General features: G+C 40.1%; 1 protein-coding gene across 2 annotated transcripts in view; it reads left to right on the plus strand.

The window, feature by feature from the left end:
- Positions 1-26,038, plus strand: part of PDSS2 (decaprenyl diphosphate synthase subunit 2) — a 107,211-nt gene that overhangs the window by 17,290 nt on the left and 63,883 nt on the right. For both annotated transcript variants that reach the window (XR_013225277.1, XM_077302800.1), the window contains exon 3: positions 16,522-16,656. Coding sequence is in view for 1 of the 2 variants with exons in the window: in XM_077302800.1 (XP_077158915.1) it covers positions 16,522-16,656 (135 nt within the window). In the remaining variant the exon portion in view is untranslated. The remainder of the gene's footprint in view (positions 1-16,521; positions 16,657-26,038) is intronic.

Genomic DNA, 26,038 nt, shown 5'->3' on the forward strand with positions numbered 1-26,038 from the left:
AGCCATATATTGCAACTGGGAATACCATAGTCTTGACTAAGTGCACTTTTGTTGGCAGGGTGATGTCTCTGCTTTTTAGGATGCTGTCCAGATTTGCCATAACTTTCCTCCCCAGGCGTAAGCGTGTTTTAATTTCTTTGCTGCAGTCCCCATCTGCAGTGATCTTGGAGCCCAGGAAAATAAAATCTGTCACTATCTCCATTTCTTCCACATCTATTTGCCAAGAATTGAGAGGGCCGGATGCCATGATCTTTGTTTTCTTGATGTTGAGTTTCAAGCCAACTTTTGCACTCTCCTCCTTCACCCGCTTCAACAGGCTCTTTAGTTCCTCTTCACTTTCTGCCATTAGAGTGGTATCATCTGCATATCTGAGGTTGTTGATATTTCTCCCTGCAGTCTTGATCCCAATTTGTGACTCCTCTAATCCCGCCTTTCTCATAAAGTGCTCCTCATACAAGTTAAATAGGCAAGGTGACAGTATACAGCCTTGCCGAATTCCTTTCTCAATTTTGAACCAATCAGAGATTCCATGCCCGGTTCTCACTGTTGCATCTTGGCCTGCATATAGGTTTCTCAAGAGACAAATAAGATGCTCTGGTATTCCCATCTCTTTAAGAACTTGCCACAATTTGTTGTGCTCCACACAATCAAAGGCTTTAGCATAGTCAATGAAGCAGAAGTAGATGTTCTTCTGGAACTCTCTAGCTTTCTCCATGATCCAGTGTATGTTGGCAATTTGATCTCTAGTTCCTCTGCCTCTTTGAGGCAGAGGGAATAGGGTAGTGAAACTTTATTTTAAGTTGTATCTGCACACAGTGTTGTGAAGGAACATTTGTAGTAGATCTGTCATTCACTTATATAAATCTTTTCTGATTAAACATTTAAGCTTGGTATGAAACAGTAATTCTGAGGGGAAAAACAAACTTTGATTTTAGATAATATAGGTATGACATGACACAATGTTATACCATATGTTGTGTTAAATTAGTTGCTACAAGCCATATAGGATAGACCATTGGTAGCATCATGTCTTTTTAAATGTGTAGTGCCATACTAAGGGTTTGGTAAGGAGGAACATTAGAATCATAAATATGAGATGTCACTGTCCCATGAAAGATACAATTGTAATATGTATAATAATTTGTACTTGTTGTGAAGTGAATATCATTGTAAACATGCTGCATTTCATCATTTGAATTTAAGTTGTCGTCCAAAGAGGAACAAGCCATACAAAGTGAAAAGTTGTCCCTTTGAAGATTGTTGGAGATAAAAGCATGGTTTTAATCATTTTAGATATTAATTCAAAACACATGTGGGTTATGTGAATAGCTAACTTAGACTATGAGCTTTATGTGGGGCGGCCCTTGAAGACTGTCCAGAAGCTACAGTGGATGCAAAATGCTGTGGCCTGAATATTTACTGGTGTGCATCATAAAGCCCATATTGCTGCACTCTTGTTCCATCTACACTGGTTCCCTTTTTCTTTCCTGGCCCAATTCAGGGTGCTGTTACTGTTTTTTAAAACCTGTAGAACTTGGGGCAAGCATATGTTAAGGACCTCCTGTATGATCCTATATGACCACTCTATAATGTTCAGACAATCTGCCTTTGAATCTTGGAAGCTTGTTGTTGATAAAGGCTGCCTGTTTATTCTAGCCATATAGTTGCACAATGATAACAGCCGATTACCAAAGATAGCCAGGTCTTTACCTTAAATGCAATTCTGTTTGACTAAGGGCTTTATTCCCTTCATCTGCCTCATCTACTTTTTTGTGCAGTTGTAGAGGACAGGGGGAAGGAGAGGGCTGTGACAAATAAGACGATTACTGGAATAGATATGGAGATTCCTTTGGATTTTTCCATCTACTTTGAAAAGTATTAATTGTTACATCACCAAAGACTATTAAATGGGCTGATCCTAATAACACTGGTTCACTAAACATATAGATATCTTGGCTCATTCCGTAGCATCCTTCCACTTAACTGATTCTTGTACTAAGCTCTCAAACTGGGGTGGAGGGGGAAGACAAACTGTGGGATGTGGAACTGGTTGAGTGTAAGACAACTGAAGGAGAGCAAGTGTGTGAGAAGATGGCAGGTCTGATCTGTGCCTGTGGGGTGAATCTTTCTGGAACAACAGTGTGCTGTCACTTTACTCCAGGGGTCTGTGAGTTGCCACAGACTGTCTTACTAGTTGTTACATGAATATGCAAAAGCAGTTGTTGAAGATGGCTGTTTAAGATGTAGTGGTAGTTTTTGCTCATTACTACACTGTTATGGAACCATTTTCCCATAATACTTTTTGAGGGGGATAAGGTGGAATACTTGTAGAATCAAAAAGTCCTGTCAGGAACATTCCTTGGTGCTTTCCTTGAGCAGGATAAGTGAAAACAAAAGGCTGGGAAGTCACAATCCCCTCCCCTAAATAGATAAAATGAAGCAGCCATTAAGATGCTTTTTTCCCTTCAGTTTTATGGCTACCAAACAAAGTCTTGGAGTGTACCTGTATTTGGTCCTGATGGTTCCACAGTTCTGAGGAAATATTCCTTGAGTTTTGGAGGTGGGACTTCAAAATTGTAAAATGCCTCAGAGTCCAGCCTTTGAGAAGGCCGCGGGTGCGCTTCTGGGACTGAGGGAAAGGCCGTGCCACTGCTGGGGGGGGGGGGGAGGAAGCCTTACCTATGGCCCCAAAAGCACACCTAGCGCCCGTTATATTTACAAGTACAATGGGCTTGGTCCCTAGTCTCTAATAATAATTAACGTAATGAGACAACTAAAATTGTATTATAGTTTGATAGACTTTCTGTTCTTTAAAGTGTTCTGCCCCCCCCCCAGGTGTATTGTTGCTAATACTTTGCATGTGGAACAATCCTGTTGACCATTCTGATTGGGCTTTATGTTAATTACTCCACAATTAATGCTGTAAAAAGATAAAGTTATCCCCTGTGCAAGCACAGAGTCATATCTAACCCTTGGGGTGATGGCCTCTAGCGTTTTCTTGGCAGACTCAAAACGAAGTGGTTTGCCAATGCCTTCCCCAGTCATTACCCCCTCCCCCCAGCAAGCTGGGCACTCATTTTATCGACCTCTGAAGGATGGAAGGCTGAGTCAACCTTGAGCCGGCTGCTGGGATCGAACTCCCAGCCTCATGGACAGACAGCATTTCTGCCACTTACCACTCTGCACCACAAGAGGTTCTGTAATTAATGCTATAGATTTGGGCAAATCACGTAAGGCTATCTAACAGTTATACTTACAGTTATACTGTATGATACACTGCACTGCTCAGAGGCAAGTGGCTTGATTTATTAACATTGTGTAGTGTTTCTGTTCTTTTTCTGTGAAATATACGACATAGCTCTTCTTTATAAATGTAGTTATGCAAATATTTTCCATGGTAACATGCTTGAAATTTAAGAAGAGTTAGGGCCATTCTCTACCTGATAAATATACTGAAATGCTTACCTTATGAAGATGCCATAATTTTGGCGTTTTGCATGACGTCACCAACCTCCCATGTCCATCTAGCAAACTGCAAGCCGCCATTTTAAAGTGGTAGTTAGGGAATCGCATAAAGTGAATTCCCCAATTTATGTAGTGTGAGCTACAGGAGAGCAACCAGCAAGCCGCACTCTAAGGAAATGTATATAGGTGAAGAAGTGCTATCTCTGCCTCCAATGTCCCGCCCTTGCACCCGCCTCCCTTTTCCTGTTTTTTTTTGTTAGAGCGAACTGCGCGGAGCAACACATAAGCATTCAATCAGGCAGGCAAAACCCAAAATAATTTCCCCCTAAAGTTGTCACGCAAGCATGCCTAGTCAACCTCCCAATCAAGAATGAGATTAATTTTTTTAAAGATTCCAGACTCATGATTCCATTAGGGATGGCATTATAGTAAAAAGCACTATGCATCTGTGATTAGATGCATAGAAGTTTCGATGAAGAAGTTTTACTTTAAAAAAATACTGGGCATCACTGGCCCTTTAAAACATTGCGAAAGGGGATTGGCTGCTTGGCTTGATTGACAGGGGGAAGAGAGTCATGTGTGTGTGTTGCTTTCTTCTGCCATTTCAAGCGGCGCTTGCAGAGTGTAAGAAGCGTGAGAAGGTGGCAGACGAACGCGAGAGAGCCAGAAGGTGAGGAATGGCCAGAAGCTTGATAATTTTTTAGTTCTACACCATTTCTCTGGCATAACACTGTTTTTTTCAATATGCAGAACTCCCCTTAGTTTTTATACTCTGCTTTTCTCTACCAGAATGAGTCTCAATGCGGCTTACAATATCCTTCCCTTCCTCTTCCACAATAGACACCCTGTAAAGTAGGTGAGACTGAGAGAGTCTTGATAGTGCTGCTCTCACATAACAGCATTATCAGGACTTTGATGAGCCCGAGGTCACCCAGCTGGCTGCATGTGGAGAAACAAATCTGGCTCACTAAATTAGAAGCCACCACTCTTAACCACTACACCAAGCTGACATATATACTTGTATGCTGTGAGTCACCCTCAGTTCTGCAGAGGCTTTCTTACATTTAATGTTATGTCTTTAATGACTTTTTGACATAATGAATGCTTTCCTTGTTAGACTAATTTGGGAAAATAAGAATTGTTTTAGCTGAAACAAGCAAATTAATCACATTTATAGGGATAGTATTATTAGTTTGTTTAACTTTAAAGGTTAGAAAAAAGTATGACTTATTGGGAAATTTGCAGTCTGCTGTTCAGCAGACATACATGCTGGTTATAGTGCTTTTGTTAACAGTAATTTCATGGAATGTAATCTTTTTTCATTTACTATTGTGTATTTATTATGTATTTATATACTGCCCTCCCCGGAGACTCAGGGCGGTTTGCATAAAACGTATAAACAATACATGAAACAATCCATAACATATAAATAACTGTAACAATAATACGAATAACTGATAGTTGTAACAGTGTAAACAATGCAAACAGTGCAACTGTGCAAACAGGTCCAGAGCGCAGTGATAGAGTTCTGGGAGGCAGGGAGCAGGAGCCTTTCCGACTCTGTTGGTTATGCCTAGTTTCAGCCAAATGCCTGGCGGAAGAGCTCCTCCTTGCAGGCCCTGTGGAACTGTTTTAGCTCCGTCAGGGCCCTGATCTCCTCCGTGAGCTCATTCCACCAGGTGGGGTCCAGGACAGAGAATGTTGTGGCCCTGCTCGAGGCCAGGTGGGCATGCCATCCAAAGCCAGTCCCAAGGACTTGGGTATGCTAAAGGACCATGTGGTATGTGTTATTAACCACCACTCCCGAGAGGCTTGTGGTGGTTTACAAAAGTCCAACTAAAACCACATTAAAATGGACGATCACAACATCAGAAAAACATAACAGCAAAACAAAATCTGACTAGGATCTGGGATACCTAGGTTTGATTCCCCACTCTACCATGATAATTTGTTAGATGATCTTGGGCCAGTCCCAGCAACCTCACAGGATAAAATAGAGGGAAAGAGAATGAGGAAGTTGCTCTGCAAAAAAATACTGATCAAAATCTTTCAGATAGTGAATTTTGAATGAAATAATTTATATACCCTGATCAAAATCTAGCATTGCTTGAACTGATTCTAAAAAGTACATGGATTCTACTATGCTAGGATACTGGGGGCTGTCTATAAATGTCTATAAATGGCATCTGAGGGGTGGAGTGGGATTAATAGATTCTCCATTATGTGTAAAGATGTATGATTTCATACGTTAACCAAAGAGAAACAACACAAATGGTCTACTGAGTACTAAAGCTGCTTCATGGACATGGTGTAATGAGAGCAATTGAGAATCAGTTAAATGAAAAATCTGTGGGTTCACATTTTTGAGAGCTCATGGAAACGGGGGGCGGGGGGGGGTTAAGGATTTTTAAATTATTCCTCTTCCAGTGAATTCCTGGCAGGTCACTAGTTGCCTTATACTTACAGATAAATCATGGTGACCACATGAATAAACAAAAGGGAAGCTCAAGGCATTGAAGTGACATCCTGTGCAGTACTACTTGAGAAGGATTATTACACAGTTTTGCCAAAACGATATTTCTGGTCTAGGAAATGCTTATAGCACATAAAAAATAAATAATATAGTACTTCGACATTGATTTTGGAATTGAAAATTACATTTAACAGTATAATCCTAATCAGAATTGCACCCTTTTAAATCAGTCGATGTCAGTAAGCTTTGAAGGGTGTAACTCTGCACAAGATTGGACTGTTAGAGAATCAGTGTGATAGAGTCAGATCAGGTCTGGTGAGATCCAAGTGTAAATATCACTCTGCCATGAAGCTCATTGTATATTCCTTGCTAATCGCTAGATAAGTTGCAGTGTTGGAAAGAAGGTCATGCTTAGTTAGCAGGTTGCAGCTCTCCTTCTCCAGTACTGGATGTCTACAGTTTTGGATGAATAAACTGTATACCTCTAAATTTTTTACAAATATTGAAAGGTAGTACAATTTAATGATACCTGACATGCTGTTATGGCTGTAAAAAATTAGGTATGATAAGAAAACAAGTGCTGCAGATATTTCAGGTTCCTCCTAATTCTTAAGTTGGTATTCATGTTATTCCCTCCATTATATCCAAACAGAAACTTCATGTAGTAGGCTAATAACATGGGGTTTTGTCTTCATTTTGTATGTGTTATTTAAGAGAATGGAGACAAATCCATTTTGGTAACTTACTTCATTTATGGGTTTAAAGCAGGGGTCGTCAAACTGCGGCCCTCCAGATGTCCATGGACTACAATTCCCATGAGCCCCTGCCAGCATTTGCATTCGCTGGCAGGGGCTCCTGGGAATTGTAGTCCATGGACATCTGGAGGGCCGCAGTTTGACTACCCCTGGTTTAAAGGATCCTTCGAGTCCAAGATCCTTGGAAGAAGCGTGTTCATGCAAACTAGTTTGTTGCTGATGCATACGCAATTAATATTGTCAATTAATATTGTGCTCTTTTGGTACTGCTATCAGTTTTCATTGCACTGAAATAATGGACACAGGTGTGATTTTAGGGAATATTTGTCAATTACTTGAGAAAATTGTTAATAACTGTTGATGAGTCAGTTGACCGGTGTACTAACCATATGTAGGATCAGAATATCAAGTACCGCATCACTAGAAAAGCCAAGAACTACAGTCCAATACAGATTTAGATAAGGTTGAAACCCTGATTGAAGTACTTACATGGGTAGGTTGCTAGCGTGAGTGTAAATAAGGAGGTGAATGTAAATAAGGCTCAGCATGTGAGTGTAGCATTTCCATTGAGAATAGATGTCTTTAAAGTAGGAAGTAAATGTTGAAGAAGGATGCAGTGGAACAGGTCTATACAGGCCAGTCTTTTCTGAGTAACTGGGTACCAGATTGGATTGATGATTATGCAAATATACACCCTCCCCCCTTCATTAGTGGGATGGACTAGGTTCTTTCACCAGCAGAACTTCAGCAGGCTGAAGTTAGAACAAGGCAGTGACATTTGCCACTGATGACTACTTTTGCCACTGCAAGCTTCTGTCAGTAAAGTACAAATTGATAGCCAGCCCAGAATGCAGGTATTGTTGTGTTCATGAAGCAAAGCTGATCAGGTGTAGTTCTTTATGATCTCCAGACCCTACCTGGAAATTCAGTGAAGATGAGTTTCATACTTGGGCATCTGCAGACCACACCTGGAGATTAGCAACTTTAGTAAAGCAGTTTTTACATAAATACACAAGTCAAATGTAGGGTGGTATGCATTGGAGTTGAAGAAGAAGGGGAGGCCTGGTGGCATCTAAGATCCAATTCTAATTCTTCTTAATCATCACTTCCTGTGATGTGGGACTGGCCAGTATCCAGTATGTGCATGACATCACTTCTGGTGACATAACACTTCCAAGGACTGTGTGGCAGGGAGCTGTGGCCAGATGTCATAACGTCTGGGGTACCCCAAATCCTGAAAAAATATTTCAAGGTTACCTTCACAGTCAAAATGTTTAAAAAGACTGGTTTAACAACTTGTGAAATAACATTACAATCATATGAAATGCAGATGATGTGAGATATGTGTAAGAAGTTAGTTATTGCTTCGTGATATAGCTGTGACTTGGGACTGTGTCGGTATGCTAGTGGAAGACTGGCACAGCTATCTTTCAGAGGCCCTCAACAAGATTGCTCTCTGACATCCTCTCCACTCCTGACTGAAGCCAGACACATGGTATGCATGGAAGTGCGCAAGCAGAAACAATTTGATGTGGTAAGAGTGAGTTTGAGGGAAAACTCATGAAAAGGAATATTTTGTGACTTCCATGGACTCTGCTAGCGCTCCCCCAGCTCAGTTATTTGAAACAACTTGATTATTGATGCCCTTGACTAAAGGATTGCTCAAAACTGCAAAAATGAACATTAGCTGTGGAGAAAATCTTACTGTTCTGCAGAACCTGTGAGCCAATTTTGGTACAGATACGGAACTGGAGAGCCCTTGATCATCCCAAGATTCCATTCTGGGCCAATTCAGTACACTGTCCTTGGCTGATGTGGACCGGACTCTGGCAACTGTCCAACCTACCACATGCCCCCTGGACCTGTGTCCCTCATGCCTAGTGGAATCTGGTGAGGAGGAAATCCAGGCCCCACTCTGCGCCACAAGAGGCTCTTGAACAACCTTAGAAAGGCTCAAATTATTAGGAGGAGGTGATTAATTTGTAATGTTATTATTGATCTGTATGTTTTTAAATTCCGTTATTACCTACAGGATAGAAATAAATTTATGTTGATGACGGTGATTAGTGGAGCTTCTAAGAAATGTTTAGAGCTGCCCCTTTGAGAACATACTAACAGCCTGAGAGATTATGTATAATTCTACAAAATTACGCATAATTTTAAACAAGAAACTGGGAATAGAAATAAAATGTATTTATTTATTAGGTTTATACTCCACCTCTCCCAAAAAGTCAGTTTGGGGAGGCTTACAAATAAAAAGGCAAAGTAGCTTTTACAGTAGTCAATGCAATAAAACAATAAAATCAATACTCTCCCCCAATTAAAATATAAAACAGTCAACCCAAAACAATAACAAGATGGCGGACAAATGACACGTCACTAAAAATATAAACTGTGTATACGTCTATGTTTTTTGTTTTTTCAAGAAGCTTCTAAAATGTTAAATGTATGTTTAAATTTTTAAAATATATTTTAGTTTTTGAATTTCCCAGTAAATACTTGTTAAAATTAATTATCAATAACAAATGTAAATTATTTTTTCTTAGAGAGCTTCATAATGCTACTGTGACTCTTTGTCGGCATAGAGTCTGGATCAGTAGGATCACTAGCTCCCAGTGGATGTTTACATTCCATTAACATTTATCAAATATCCTAAATTGAAATATTCCCTTTGTTTTCCTTAACACATTCTGTCCCTCCCCAGAAGCCCTGTGACTGGTTTCCCTTTTTATTGAAAGGAATGGATAGGGGGAAGGAAACATGAAGAAATGTAAATGTCGCTTGGGAAAGAGATACTGTGGTTACACGTATCAGAACCAAAGTGTCAAAGCTTGTTGTCCTGGTAACAGATGGAGAGAGTCTGAGTTCCAACAACTCAGGTAGAGAAAGAAAGCAACTGATTGCAGTATATCGTAAATGAACAAGGGAGTGTATAGAGACCACCGGAAAACTGCTTTACTTTTAGTTTCCATTGAGGTAGCCATTGTAATGTCCATGCTTTGGTTTGTGTTTTGATAAGCAATATAAGCCTGAAAACTACAATAGTACCTTTTTATTTGGTTGAGGTAGAGAATGCTGGAGCTTTGTTCTGCCCTGTGAATAATTACAGTAGGTTTTCCAGACATGACAGAGTGGATCTGATGCCTGCTTACGTGATAAATAAAAATCGGAAATAACTTATGAAAGCATAAACATTAATACAAGAAACTATTATTCATGTACAAATGGATGAACTTCAGCAGTCAGTAAGAGAAACCACATTGGGGTCCTTTTAGTTTTTATAGTTCTTTATTTGTGATGACTGGGGAAGGGAATGGCAAACCACCCCGTATTGAGTCTGCCATGAAAACGCTAGAGGTATCACCCCAAGGGTCAGACATGACCTGGTGCTTGCACAGGGGATACCTTTATCTTTACCTATTTCTGATGTACAGTACATTGAAGTGTAACTTATGGAGCATCCTGAAGAGATTTACTTTCTCTTTTGGTTTCCACTTGATTAATTTCTCATTTTTGAGAAATGTCTTGTTTAGAGATCAAATATGCTTGTATTGTACTAGCCTAAGGTGACCAGATTTTAACATTGGTAAAGCAGGACACCATTGACGGGGGGGGGGTTCTTGATTAAAAATTTGGTCTATATCAGTGGTCCCCAACCTTTATTAGGCTGGGGACCGGCAGGGCATCGGGCCGCGCCCGCGGGGACCGCGCCTACGTTTCGGGCCGCGCCCGCGAGCCACGCCCGCGGATCAGGCCGCGCGGGCACGGCCTGCACGGGCGCGGCCCGGCCCTGATTCCCTCTCCCCGCCCTCCCGCAGTAAGTAACTTCCCGGTCCGCAAGCTTGCGGCCTGGGAAGTTTTTTACTGCGGGGGGGGGGCGGGGAGAGGGAGTCGCGGCCCGGCGCCATGGCCTTTGCGGCCCGGCGCCGGGCCGCGGCCCGCAGGTTGGGGACCACTGGTCTATATGGATCAACAAAAAGTTTCATAGAATGCATAGAACACAAGAATAGTATTGTAATATATATTTTTAAATTTCAACATAAGTGCAATTTGCCAGGTACCCCTAGATGTCCTTCCAAAAGTGGGACAATCTGGTCACCTTATACTAGCCGGGTGGCAACATTTACCTAAGATTCAACATTTTGGGGCCTGTTAATGAAGATTAGTTGAAAGGAAGAATAAAGAGGATTGAAAGGAAGTGTAAAGAGGGTCAAATATCTTAATCTTAATCAAATATACTTTCTAAATCTATAGTAGTATCTATGCACCTTATGAAGTCTTTTCTTTTTCCACAATTTGAGACTTTGAAAGCCATTTCAAATGTAGTGGCTCCCAAGTTATCACAACAGCATTTATTATATTAATGCTACATAAAGGAAAGGCTAACAAGCTTAACTCATGTGTGAAACCATATACGTGAAATATCTGTTAATCTGAACATGACAGTTGTGCAACCATATAGTAGACAATGTATACGCATGGGCCAGGGCTGTGGTTTAGGATAATGCATTTTTGAAGCTTGCCCTGGACAAGAAGAAATGTGTATGGAAACTGAGCACTCTAAAAGGGCTTAGTTTTTGGGATGATAAAAGAGAGAGAGAATGAGATTGAAGGCTGACTATTGATGTCACACCTTTAAAAATACTGTGTGTATATCCTTGCTTATTTCTGAACAAAGTCTACAATTCACAAATCTTATTGTTTTTCCATGTCACAGTGAAAGAATTTGAATACTTTTGTGCTTCTTTGGATTTTAGAAGTTAACATAGAGTGGCACATCTAAAGATACAAATATACTCTTTTGTTTTTGAGGTAAATTATTTATTTTACATTTTAAGATTTTGAATTAATTTATCCCACATGTCATGCGGTAAAGAAACAGTTGTAGAAAGCTTTGCCAAAGAGCATAAATACAGAAGCTCTACTATTTCAGAAGTGTTAATGAAAAATACTTATTTAATCATATATGATCTGATAATAGTAGATTCTGTTGCTGGTATACTTGAATTATTGAATGATTCAGATATTCAGTACTATAGTACAGAAGTTTCTATTGATATAATGACAAAGAAACAATTATGACCACTCTTTTAACCATCTGTTTATAGTGCTATATATAGAACAGCATGCTGGTTGCTGTGGAAACTAACATTTCCAAAATGGCAAGTTAACTGAAATTCTTCAATTAAAATCTTGAGTTCTTCTGTCAGAAGTGAGTAAAAAATACAAAATATATGAGAAGGTATTTTATATTGATTGCTCACTGTAAATTGTGTGCAGTACTTAAATTTCATTATGCAAAATTTGCATCTTGATATTATTTATCAGATATTAACAGTGCTAGTTGGGCTTAAGGGTTCCACAGTGCAGCACAAAATACCATCATGTAGGTTTGGAAATTGAAACTTTTTAATAAGTTTATTTTGGAATGGTGTCCTTCATTACTTTCTTGTAGGCATCTTTACTTGAAACCCTTTTTGCATGTTCCTTTCTGTGGCATGTTTAGTCTGAATTCTTTGGATAAAAGTAAGAACAATAAAGTTTTTGAGAAACATTCATAGCAAGTTCTAGTGGTCTTCAACCTTTCCAGATTGAGGACTCATCTTTTAACCCCCAAGCTGGTTCTGCACTTTGTTTTTTTCCGTTTTCGATCCCGCTGAATTCAGATCTACCTCTAGTTTTCTTCAATGCTTACTATATATTTTACACTCTCTGCCTTTTAATTCTTTCCAATTCCCTCTCATTACTATTTCTCTACCTTCTTCCCTCTGACTTGCTTGCTGCTAACTGTCTCAGAGGGCACAGAGATAGAGCTCTTTAAGAAGCTGAAGATCACGGTGGCCATTTCAAAGCCTATCCAGCAGTGCTCTAACACAGGTGCATTCATTATGGCTGAATTGTGGCAGATGGCTTTTTGTTCCACAATAATCTAGAAGACCGCATCACCATACAAAATCATGCAGAGCACCGTGAATTCACAAATCTAACAGGCAGTGTCCCAGATCAGGCTGCACAGGCCACAAGTGCCATGGAGCACTGAAGTGAGCCAATTAAGCGTGTCAAAAAGAGGCATGGAGGGAAAGACATCTTAGAGGTTCAGGTTCAAGCTTAAAGTCCAAGTCCGTGCAGTGGTCATTTTATCTGCTCCCAAATCACTGAGTCCAAGTCCGTGCAGTAGTCATTTTATCTTCTCCCAAATCAGTCCAAGGCTTCCTTAAACCCAGATGGACTCTCACTGTTCCAAAGAATCACTAGTAATGAAAGTGGCACTGGGTCCTTTAATATGCCCCCCTCCTTCCTTAGACAAGCAGTGAGAGGGGAAATTTTGAACTTTTGCAAAAGAGGTGGCCGTTTCTCTGACAGATCACTGTCAAGTTGCCCTTTCCCCCCTATCCTCCAGCTATGAGGGCCCAAGGTCTAATTACCCAAGTGTTATAAGCATTGACTGGCCTACCAAGGCAGCTCAAAAAAGGGGGAGGGCCAGCACTCTCCAGGTGGACTCTTTAGATCAGGGGTAGTCAAACTGTGGCCCTCCAGATGTCCATGGACTACAATTCCCATGAGCCCCTGCCAGCAAATGCAAATGCTGGCAGGGGCTCATGGGAATTGTAGTCCATGAACATCTGGAGGGCCACAGTTTGACTACCCCTGCTTTAGATAGTGATTCCAGTAATAGGGATGAGGGAGAGTTCCTATCCAGTGAGAAGGAAATTCAGGTGCCTGAAGAATCTTTGCATTTTCTAAAAACACAGGACAATCAGTACTTGCTAGCTAAGTCACTGGCTGCTCTAGACTTAAAACAATCCCTAGTAGCAGATGGGCTATACCCAGAGACTAACAGGAAATCAGGATTTTTTTCCCAGGCACGTGTTCCCTATGCCAGAAATTTTGGAGTGGCGAATGCAAATCATAGAATAGTTTCCTTTATAATAGCACTTCTTAATATTATATTTGTTATTTAATTTGTACCTTGCCTTTTCCCCAGTGTGGACCCAAAGAAACTTCATTGTTCTTCTCTCTTCCATCTCATCCTAAGAACACCCCTATGAGGATGCATGACTGGCTCAAGGCCACCTAGCAAGCTTCCATGGCAAATTGAGCCTGGGTTTCCCGAATTGTAGCTTAACACTCGAACCATTATAATATGGTTCTCAGTGTATACTGTTTGCTTTTTAATCTATGCGCCTTGCAGGCTGATTGCATGCATTTTCATCTTGGAAATAAACAAAAATCCTATATCCTGGATTGACCTCTGTTCCACAGACTCAAGTGGAACTCTGATTTAGTGAAAGAGAATGGATATTGCTTGCTATGGAGGACTTCAGCATGAATTTTACTGCCTTTGGGTGTTTTGGCTATTACACATAAGTCATGTTAAACTATATGTTATGTGTTTATCATTCTATTTATAGCCCACCACTCCCACACAGTGGTTCCTGGTGGGTAACTGCTTTGTAAACAGTTCCATTTAACTTTAAACATTAATGCTACCTTCCGCTTATATAGTTTCAGGCTTGATTTGCTTATCAAATGTAAAGTTTTTACTTGACTATTTCTAGTTATTCTCTATTTTGCTGCCTCCTATAAAATATAATCTAGTTGTCATATTTTCTGTATTGTCTTGATAAACAGCCTAATTAAACTATTTAGTAAACAGGGCTATTTTCATCAAGCTCTAAACATACATTGCTTCCACTTAGTTTTTCTATTCTAGAAGAAATATATCGGAATAGTACAGACAAAGTATTTAAATTAAGGATTGAAATGGCTTGGCATTAAAAATTGTGTGTGACGCTTTAATAAGAATGCTCATGTTTGCTTGATTTATTCTTTAAAACAGATGGACTGTAGTAGGAGGTGCAATTTCCCCCCGCATATAAACTATTAGCCGGTGTTATGCTTACGTGGGTGGTGTGAGTCTCATCTCAATGTACTTGTTTCAGAGCTAGACACCCTTCCCCCTATGGATCAACATGAATTTTTAAAAGAAGAGCTCTCTTTAAATATATGAATATGTCAGGTTCTTAAATTTTGGCTTTGTCACATGAATAGCATCTAGAATAATTGTATTTCCCCCCAGAGTCTTTTTCATTATTCTGTTAAGTTGGATTTGCTATGGATTGCAGTACCGGTCTAATTCCATTTTCCTTCAGGGTATAGTATTTAATAATACCAATATCCCCATCCTATAACAGGCAAATACCATACTCTTGGTAGTTTTATATTTATGTTTACACTTGTGGATGTGTTTTGCCCAGACTTAAAAAAAAAAATTATTTGACTCTGATAATAGTGAGCGTACGTGTTCCCAATTTTACTTGGGCTGCTTCCAGTTAACTTTTTCTCCCTAGAGGCAACTGTCTTATGCTACATACCCATCAAGACTAATTGCACCATCTGGAAGGCTTTTATGTACCTGAGACTTGGGGTTGAATATCTCTGGGGATCTGGATTCAGGTAGAATGTGAATGTGACCCCTGAAGCCATGTCAAGCAACTGCAGTTGCTTCTAGTTACTAAAGGATGGTCACCGTAGGCTTTATTTGTTTCAAGTCTCATGCAATTTACTGTAGTAATGATGGAGTACATGTCAAAAATGTATGTTTACTACTTTGAATAGTAAGGAACTTCAACTCTTACTTTGCTGATAACTTACCCAAGCTGTAAAAATTGTATGGAAGAGTGAGCAATATGGGTCACTTGTGGATATTATAGCATTTGTCAATTTCTATGTGTCTTGATACTTGCGCTCTGTCCAGGGACAGTCTTTTATCTAGAATTCCTTCTAATTAGCAGCTGCTGCCATTTGACTAGGATGCTTCATAAGTTAACTTTCCTTCACCATCTCTTCTTATTCTTGTCTACTGTCTATCAGATGGTAATGATTGTAACTTACCCTTCCATTCATCCAAAGTAAGAATAGCTGTGGAAACTGAACTTGTCTTCTAACTTTATAATGTTGAGCCTCCTGTTATGATATTGACTTTTATTTGAAATTAGCTATAGAGTTTGTAAAAGATTCATGCTTAATTGCTTAATATTTCATGACAAAAGGTTCTTTGTTTCCTTTTATGTAGGCACCCACTATTTGTTTGATACCCCATAGAATGTCTTTGTTTCTCCAAAATAGGATTTTAGTGAAAAATTTATTTCATGGTTGTAAGAGTCCACGTGTATCCCTTTTCTAATACCTCAAAGCCATTTCTTTTGGCAGCAATTAATTGGTTTTCTTGAACACTAGAATGTTTAAAAGTTCCTACAGCAGTCCTTTTTGACTTCCAAAACAGATTCTTGATGGCATGGGACCCACATGGACAAAAACGCCATGCAGGTTGGGTGGTCTATACTAAGGAGGGAAAACAGTGTGAAAATATCCTCTGTTCTGTATTTACAGCAAGATTTGAATCCACTAGCATCTTAAAGACCAATAAGATTCTCTCTTTCAAAGCTCCTTCAAAGCTCCTTCAATCAGATACATTGACTCCATGCTTTGACACTTGATAGCTTATGTCCTGGGAAGCTTGTTGGCCTTTAAGTTGCTACTGTGGATAAATACAGCTTTCCACCTAAACTATAGAACAAAGTTTGAGTCCAGTGGCACCTTCTTCAGAAGATATGTGCATGCACTTTGAATAAAACTTTGTTGGTCTTAAGGTTGCCACTGAACTCCAACTTTGATCTGCTTCAGACCAACACAGCTACCTACCTGAATTCACGTAAACTTTGTGGATTCTCTAGTTGCTTCCCTTATTGGCAGTTGTATAATACAATATGCTAGTAATTCCCAGGTAAGTAACACAATTGTTCTTTTGTGCTTTTGTTTTGGCAGAGGTTTTGTTTATGATAGCAGAAACAACCTGCAGATGCGAGGTCTGGTAGTTTTACTTATTTCTAAGGCAGCTGGGTCCAGCAGTGCAGCGGACAGCTCTCTCCAGAAAGACATGATCAGTGGAATATATTCTAGGTAAGTCTTTTTCTAATTTTAAAGGTGGATAACTCTGTATTATTTTATTTATTTATTAGGTTTCTTTAGCCACCATTCACCCAAAGGGTCTCACATCAATTTACATTATTAAAACCAATAAGGTAAAACATAATAAATATAAAATATTTATATTAAATTATAAAAATGTGACTATCGCCATACCATTAACAAAAACAGCCAAAGCATGTGGTTATCCTCTGAATATCAACTTAAATAATTCTGCCTTGCTTTTCCTGCAGAAAGTTTGGCAGGACCTGGGTGTCATCTCAGATTGCATTCTACAGGGTAGGGGCTACAACAGGTGACAACTAACTGAGCCATCCTGGAGCCAAGCACCTACAAGGAGCACAAAGACAATGACTGAAGGGAGTCTGAGAGGGCTTATAACAGAAAAGGCAGTCTCATAGGCATAAGGGTATCTGATCATTAAGGGTTTTAAGGTTGACACCAACACCTTGAATTGAATCTAGAGGCTAAGAGGTAGCCAGTGCAACTGCTGGAGAATTGGAGTAATATGAGCAGACCATGATGTTTCAGTCAGCAACCTGGCAGCTACATTCTAGACCACCTGTAGTTTCCAAAGGATTTTCAAGAGTAGTCATATGTAGAATCAAATGCAGCAGTCTAGTATGAAGGAAACAGTTGCATGCATCAGTTACTCTGCATTTTATGTTATATGTGGCTTTATTCAGTAACACTTTATAGTGTAGTAGGGTTAACAGCTTTTATGGAGGCAGCAGGTCCCTGAACTCTTTTTCATGGAAAAAGTGGGCACAATGAGTGTTGGGATTAAGATTTAATATATTTAACACTTTGGTCATACACATATCTACTCTGTTATTATATCCAGTATCAGGAACATGTAGACCTGTTCCCACCATGCATTCATCTTACACAGTGTTAATAATCTAGTATATGGTATATGCACAGGAGCAATAAATTCACATTCTCAGCAGACCTCTGGATCTAAATTTCTATTTTAAATCTAATCTGCATAGAAGTTTGTTTCCATCTTAAGCTGTTTCTTAGTTAGGAACATCTGTGTCTAAATATCAAGAACAATGTTAATATTTCCCAGTAGATGTAACATATATGAAACAGAAATAAATTTCTTATTTTTCTTTCTGAAATCACTTAGCAGATAACCTGTGTGGAGGACTCCCTTGTATCTCACATAGTATTTGACAAATGTTAAAACACCTGGCAGGGATTCTGCCTTAATAATAGGAAATAGCTGACACAAACATTGCAAAATGCATCTGATTAAGCTGGTCATGTCCCAGAGGCAGCAGCAGTTGCGTGGCTCAGCAGGGATTTTTATCCCTTCCCTGCTGCTGATTATAGCAGCACACCTGGTGATAGGGGCAATGGCTCAGAGGCAGCTTGCCATCTCCTTTAACTGTTTAGCATCATTTCGTGTACATTGCAAGACCCATCTGCTACACAGTTATATTTTGCCAAGAGCACAGGAGGCAAGCATGTTGATAAGGTAAAATACCATTGAGGGAGAGAGAAAAATATCTAAAATAGTTTTGAATATGTCATGAAATAGATCCTGAACTCTTTTTTTCAAAATTGCTCCACTTCCCTCATACTATGATATAGTTGATGCCTTGTTCTTATTGCAATGCATCTAATCTACTATTTACTGATCAATAATGTGCCTTGATATCTTTCACTTTCTCCCTCTAAAATAAACTCTTGTGGAAGAGAGAACAATAGATCATGACTACTTAAGCCAAAATATCAAGAGTTTAAATAAGATACATTAGAAACCTGTTCCACTTACTATTTCTGATAAGGCCTAGGAGAAGGAGCTGGTTTCATGGTTTAAGTGCCACTCAATGCTTAACACCCACTCAGGGCGGCTGTCTGCCCCTGAGGGCCTCCTCCTCCAACTGGTTTGCCTGTCTGTCCAACGGCCAGCCAGTCGCCTTCCGTCCCCCACCCCTGACCATCTCTTCCTCCTTCCACTTCCCTCTGAGGCTGCAGATCCCTGTTGCATGAGAGTTGCCCCTGCTGGTGAGTTCCCTGCCTGGGGGCCTCCAGGCTGCAGCATTTCCAGGTCCTGGGGGGAGGGAGAGGCCATTTGCAGAGTTCTTCCACCCCACCCCAATCTAGCCCCCGTTGTATTCCTTAATGCAACGGGCTTTGTCCCTAGTAGGTTTATAATCTTGTAATAGGCAGAGGGTTTTTTTAGTACTTTTGCCAGTTTCTTTGAATGACCTAAACAAGTTGCTAAGAAAACTTATTCGTATAGACATTTGGGAGGTTCCTTAAGGTCTGTCTGGTCACTTTGACCAGGAAAACAGGAAAAATGTCTTTTCATTGAATAATTGTATGTTTTTGTATAGCTAGTATTCTAAATCAGAAGCTTTTTAGGAGCATGTTATGATGTGGCTGATTGTGAAATCCATTCAGAAATAACAAAAGTAATGGTTAAAATTTAACACATCTATCTGTATGTACAAGTGACTTACTGATATGACTCATTCCACCATGTAAACCATGTTTTCTTGCCTAAGCAACTTGACACAGCTTTGAACTTGATCCATCTTCTATTATATAATAAGATAAGACTAATTTCACTGTATATCATGAATATCAAAACAGTTAACAAAAATATACCCAAGATTAGTTTCTTAGTTATAAGAGGTAAAATTTCTATGAATATGTTGCAATAATAAAAGTCTCTATACTTGAGTAAGACAAGAATTTATCTTGAATAAGACATTTTAATGTTTTCCCTATCATGCTTTTGACTCTTAGAATACTTCATTAATTCCTTGTGTTTTTTAATTTGAATTATTTTGTAAACAAATGCTACTTATTTATATATCGTTGTTACTTATGCATTGTTAGATCTATTAGTATTAATTTTAACCTGTATGTATGTGTGTGCGTGCGTACATGCATAAAATAAAAATTATGTGGAAATATTTCCGGGAAACACTTGGACGGATGAGCATTTATTCACAAGTTTGTAGGTGTCTGTATATAATTGGCAGTACATATTAATAGGAATCTGTTTACCTTGATTCTGTTTGTCTTGTAAAGCCATTGCAAATAAGCTTTTAACTGAATTTTCAAGGGTTGAGCCTTAAAATAGATAAAATACCAATCACAAGAATTCACCTATTGCCTTCATAGAATCATAGAATCATAGAATCATAGAGTTGGAAGGGGCCATACAGGCCATCTAGTCCAACCCCCTGCTCAACGCAGGATTAGCCCGAAGCATCCTAAAGCATCCAAGAAAAGTGTGTATCCAACCTTTGCTTGAAGACTTCCAGTGAGGTGGAGCTCACCACCTCCTTAGGCAGCCTATTCCACTGCTGAACTACTCTGACTGTGAAAAACTTTTTCTGATATCTAGCCTATATCGTTGTACTTGAAGTTTAAACCCATTACTGCGTGTCCTCTCCTCTGCAGCCAGCAGAAACAGCATCCTGCCCTCCTCCAAGTGACAACCTTTCAAATACTTAAAGAGGGCTATCATGTCCCCTCTCAACCTCCTTTTCTCCAGGCTGAACATTCCCAAGTCCCTCAACCTATCTTCATAGGGCTTGGTCCCTTGGCCCCAGATCATCTTCGTCGCTCTCCTCTGTACCCTTTCAATTTTATCTACGTCCTTCTTGAAGTGAGGCCTCCAGAACTGCACACAGTACTCCAGGTGTGGTCTGACCAGTGCCGTATACAATGGGACTATGACATCTTGTGATTTTGATGTGATGCCTCTGTTGATACAGCCCAAAATGGCATTTGCCTTTTTTACTGCTGCATCACACTGCCTGCTCATGTTTAGTTTACAGTCCACAAGTACCCCAAGGTCTCGTTCACACACAGTGCTACCTAGAAGCGTATCCCCCATCCAGTAGGCATGCTTTTCATTTTTCTGACCCAGATGCAGAACTTTACACTTATCTTTATTAAATTGCATCTTGTTCTCATTTGCCCATTTTTCCATTGTGTTCAGATCTCGTTGAACTCTGTCTCTATCTTCTGGAGTATTTGCCAGTCCTCCCAATTTGGTGTCATCTGCAAACTTGATGAGTAGTCCCTCCACTCCCTCATCTAGATAATTAATAAATATGTTAAAAAGTACCGGGCCAAGCACCGAGCCCTGAGGTACCCCACCACTCACCTCCCTCCAGTCTGATGAAACATCATTGACAACAACTCTTTGAGTGCGGTTCTCTAACCAATTCCCTATCCACCTAACTATCTGAAAATCCAGCCTTGATTTACAGCATCTTTTCTACCTTTCTTGCATTGTTTTCAGGAATATAATTGGCCAATTCTTTTGTGTGTTTTTAGTTATATTAATACTTGTTTCTGATATATAGCTATCAAGATTGTATGTGGCCTTTATAATTGTCTGGTGGTCATTAATCCTAGCTAGCCCCCTCCTGATTTGCTGCAAGTAGCATTTTGGGTCTCATTTCCTCTCATTCAGAATTTGTTGTTTGTAGGTTTTAGCAATGTTTCATTTTTCAGTGGTAATTGTATTAGGTCAGTTGTTTAACTATGGTGCATTTTTCATGGTCTAAGCTTTAGTTGTTCTTTCCAGGCAATTTTTTGTTAATTTAAAAGACTAAAATCAGAGTGATTTCCTATGTGAACAAAGAGAAGGATGGAAGGTAGGTTACCACATGTTTGCATGTTTGGTAAAAAGTAAAATGGTCATGTGAATGAGGCGAGTTGACCTAACTACTTATATGTTTTACTGTTTTTATCCTAATTTCTTCTCCTGTGGGGACCCAAAGTGGCTTACAAAATACAGAACAGTTTAAACAAATGTAAATGAAGTTCAATATGAAAACAAAGATACCGTATATACTCGCATATAAGCTGAGCACCTAATTTCACCACAAAATGCTGGAAAACCTTATTGACTCGCATATAAGCCGAGGCTGGTGTTTGGATAGTGACTTCCCTTCCCTTCCCTTCCCTTCCCTTCCCTTCCCTTCCCTTCCCTTCCCTTCCCTTCCCTTCCCTTCCCTTCCCGGCAGGATCTTTCCCCCCCCCTTTTCTTCCCACCCTCCTCCTCCCTCTTTCCCCTCTTGCCTTTTTATATCCAATCCCTGTTCTCATACAGTTCCCTTCTTCTTAGCCGGGTGTTCTGTTCTCTCCACTTTCTACTCCTTCCTCTAGGAACGTTTCCTGCTCTCTGCTCCCTCTGGGACAAAGGCTTCAGAGCTTCCTGCAGCAGCAGCATGTGCTAGCCTCGTTAAGGCAGTGAGGGGGGGAGGTGGAGACTGCTGTTTTGATGATAGTTTTACACAGCCTGTCTCAACCTTTTTACCTTTGAGAAACCCCTGAAACATTCTTCAGGCTTCCAGAAACCCAGAAGTAATGTCAGCAGACCATACTTTGTTGCCAAACCCTTGGAAGTCAAACACTCCCAGCAGATGTGATTTCATGCTCCATTAGTCCTGCTCCCCAATGCCAGAAACAGCCTAGCAGCTTACTCTGCTGGGCCAGGAACACGGCTGGGGCCTCTTCCCTTTCCACCTCTCCAGACTTGTCATTGGCCATTTTGGGAGGGGGAGCAGGTTGACATAACCATATGTGACCATATCACCCAATAATTTTTGTAGAATATTAAAAATATTAAAAGTTAACACAATTGAGGAAACCCTTTCAGGCCATCAAGAAACACCAGGGGTTCAAGAAACCCCAGTCAAGAAACACAATTCACATTAATTAGAACTGAGTTTTAGTAAATTTATAGAAAGCCAAATGTAGCAGTTTCTCATTTCTTTTTTACATCGCAAAGGCCCTTTCCACTTGCACAGCTTAATTTTTATTATTATTGTAAACATTAATGGAAGTGGAGTGCTGAGAAAGCTCCAAGCTCCCAAGGGCTGTCAACTTCATTTTTTATAAAAGAAAGGGAATGATTCTACCCAGGCATTGTTGCTTTCCTACAATTGAATCTCTTAAACAGAGTTTCCTTGATTATTTATAATCTGTCTTATCTCTTAGAATAGGCTATATCTCAGCTGGCTAAGGCATTGCCCTGGAGATCAGGAAATTCTTGGTTCGAATCCTATAGTCCAGTGGTCCCCAACCTGCGGGCCGCAGCCTGGTGCCGGGCTGCAAAGGCCATGGCGCCGGGCCGCGGCTCCCTCTCCCCGCCCCCCCCGCAGTAAAAAACTTCCCAGGCTGCAAGCTTGCGACCTGGGAAGCTTCTTACTGTGGGAGGGCGGGGAGAGGGAATCAGGGCCGGGCTGCGCATCGCGCATGCGTGGCCCGATGCGCGGGCGCGGCCCGATGCGCAGGCGCGGCCCAATGCCCTGCCGGTCCCCAGCCTCAGAAAGGTTGGGGACCACTGCTATAGTCTACACTAAATTTTCCCCCTCATCAAATTGGCCATGCCAATTCAGTTTGCATTTTTTGCTGGTACAGAAATGAATAATTTCAGTCATTTTTATAACATGGGCTTTCTAAAAGTTAAAAATCTGAACTAAATTGTCACGACCAATTCAGTGGGGGGGGGGGAATTCGTGCACATGGTAAGTTTTGATCCATCAGTCTCCTGATTTTCAGACCTTAGCCAGCTGAGATATATCCTATTCTGAGAGGCAGGGCAGATACTCTATATCAGTGTTCCCCAATCACCGGGCTGCGGCTCCCTCTCCCCGCCCCCCCCCCCTGCAATGAGAAACTTCCCAGGCCACAAGCAAATTGGCCGCCAAAACGGCTGATTAGCTTGCGGCCCGGCTAGCTTCTTCTTGTGGGAGGGGGGGAGAGGGAAGCATGACCACCAGTGCAAACACGCATGCACGGCAGCTGGATTGCCCGCCCCCACCCACCAGTCTGCAGCCTTAAAAAGGTTGCAGACCACTGCTATTTATAGGTTTCCTTAATTTCTTTTTGTAAGATATCGGATTGTCATGAGGCAACAATACCTCAGTAGAACTGTTCTTTTCTTTAAAAGAAAAGAAATTGACAAGATGAGAAGGGTGGCAAGTGGAGGAAAGGGCAGAGGGCAGCCCTTGAGAGCTCGGGACTTTCTTAGTGTCACCCGGTGTGAAATTCATGTCAGGAAGAATGAAGAAGACTCAAAACAGGAAGATAAAGAATCATAGTAGGGGGAACAATGGGAGTTAGTATGGTCTAGAATACCAAAGTATACCAACAGTCAAATACTTAAAGAAAATTGGTACAAAATGTTTTATAGGTGGTATGTAACTCCAAAAGTGATCGCTAAAATTGCCAAAAATTGTAACAACAAATGTTGGAAATGTGATGATAAAGTAGGTTCTTTTTTTCATATGTGGTGGAGATGTGAAAAAGTTTATAAGTTTTGGGCAAAAATACATACTATTATGCAGAAAATGTGGGGTCTTAGATTCCCTATGAAAGCTGAAGCTATGTTATTAAGTGTTCCTCCTCAGTGCCTCCCAACCCACACACAGAGCTTCTTCTTCTACGCGACGACGGCAGCAAGACTAGAATTGGCCAAGAAATGGAAAACGCAAGAACTACCCTCGACAGAAGACTGGCTGAACAAACTAGCTGACTTTGCCAAGATGGCTAAACTGACACTGATAATTAATGGAAAAACAGAAGAGGCCTTTCAAGAACAATGGGGCCCTTACCTGAACTATCTAAAAAAATAACACAAAGGGAATTGAAACAGGGAACCAAATGTATTAAATGAAGAGCATAGTCCTTTTTTTCCTGTATTGACAACATAGATTGCATATATCTTACTGTCTTTAATTTTGGAAAATAAAAATAAAAACTTTAAAAAAAAAAAAAAAAAAAAAAGAATCATAGTAGGTGATCCCTGTTCAATGCGAGCAGCATGGGAGGGAGTGGGGGATGGGATGGGACCAGGTTAGTGAAAAAACAAAAAAGGAAACCAAAACCCAACCTGAATAGAAGTCTGGAACCCAAAAGTTGAGTTATACATCAAGAGTGCATTTCCATGTGTTCCAGAAAAAGCAGTAGGTTTTATCTTTCTGGCACACATGGAAATGCACTCTTGATATAGAACTAGGAAAAGTGAGAGTGGTGGCCTCAGGTAATACATATTTTAGAAGGTAGGCTCCAAATCAGATACTTTAGAAACACTACTTGAATCTACACTTAAAAGATTTTTCTTTGCCACCCAGCACCCATTTCACACAATAATTTGACCACTGAGGACTGTGGGTCGGAACACGTTTGGTCTGTTCTATCATGTGCAGTTACATATGTGTTGTTTTTACTTTATTTTTAATGCTGTATTGTATCAGTGCACTGAGACCAGGTTAGTGACCAAACAGGCTGTGTGCTAGACATGCTTTCTAATTTCTAAAATAAAATGAAATAACAGATGCATCAGCACTGGTGCACAAATGTGGGATGAGTGGGTGGTGCAGGAGTGGGGGGCCATCCACCATGGGCTGAAAGATGGGCAGGGGGAAATAATATGATGGAGCAGTTTTGCTTTGTAAACTTTGGCTATAAGGAAAATAAAATCTTAAAAATTGAAGGAATGCCTCTCTTGGAAACCCCAAGAAAACTTCAGATGGAATGTCTACTGAACCCTGAAGTGTGGGAAAGTGATGCAGAACAAAAATGCCAACGGACATCTGCTTGGAAAATGGGGTAACATGCAGAAATTAAAACAAACCAAAAACCAGATTGGAATTGTCCAGGAATATGGAAGAAAATACCAGTGCAGAAAAGACGAAAGTTGTTTCAAGATTACTTTTTCACATGGGAAATCTTCTGTTTGAATCTATATTGACATTGCATTTACCATACTTGGAAGAAGTTTTTTTAATGGAATATCTTTATAATTTATTTTTATATAGATAGCTACAGAAAGAAACAAGGAAAGAATATCTATGGTTACAATATCACCCCTCCTTTACCCCCCCCAAATGTCCCAATTTGCTTGAAGTTTCATTTTGCCAAATACTCCAGATAAAGATTCCATTGTTCTTAGAATTCTTCAATTGGTTTTCTGTGCCTATAGATGTCAGTTTTACCTTATTTTAACAGTTTTAACTAATACTTCATCACATAAGAAAAACAACAACAACAAGAACTCCACTCTTACCATTTCCCCTATTAGATTGTATATTGTTATGGGGGGAGAATAGGGGATTATACTGCCATGTTTGCTTATGTAATATTGTATTTTTATGTCATGTTTGATATTTTAATAGGGTTTTATTCAGTATTTTAAAAATTGATGGATTTTTTGTAACCCGCCATGAACCGGTCCCAGGAGTGGCAGGAAATAAAAATCCAAAAATCAAGGACACGAAAGCCATATTTATACTGCAGTCAGCCTTAAATCTCATTGAAATGAATGGGATTGTGTACACTTAAGGACAAAGAGCCATGCTTAGTCTAA

This window comes from Paroedura picta, chromosome 1, assembly GCF_049243985.1.
Source record: "Paroedura picta isolate Pp20150507F chromosome 1, Ppicta_v3.0, whole genome shotgun sequence".
Taxonomy (NCBI): Eukaryota; Metazoa; Chordata; class Lepidosauria; order Squamata; family Gekkonidae; genus Paroedura; species Paroedura picta.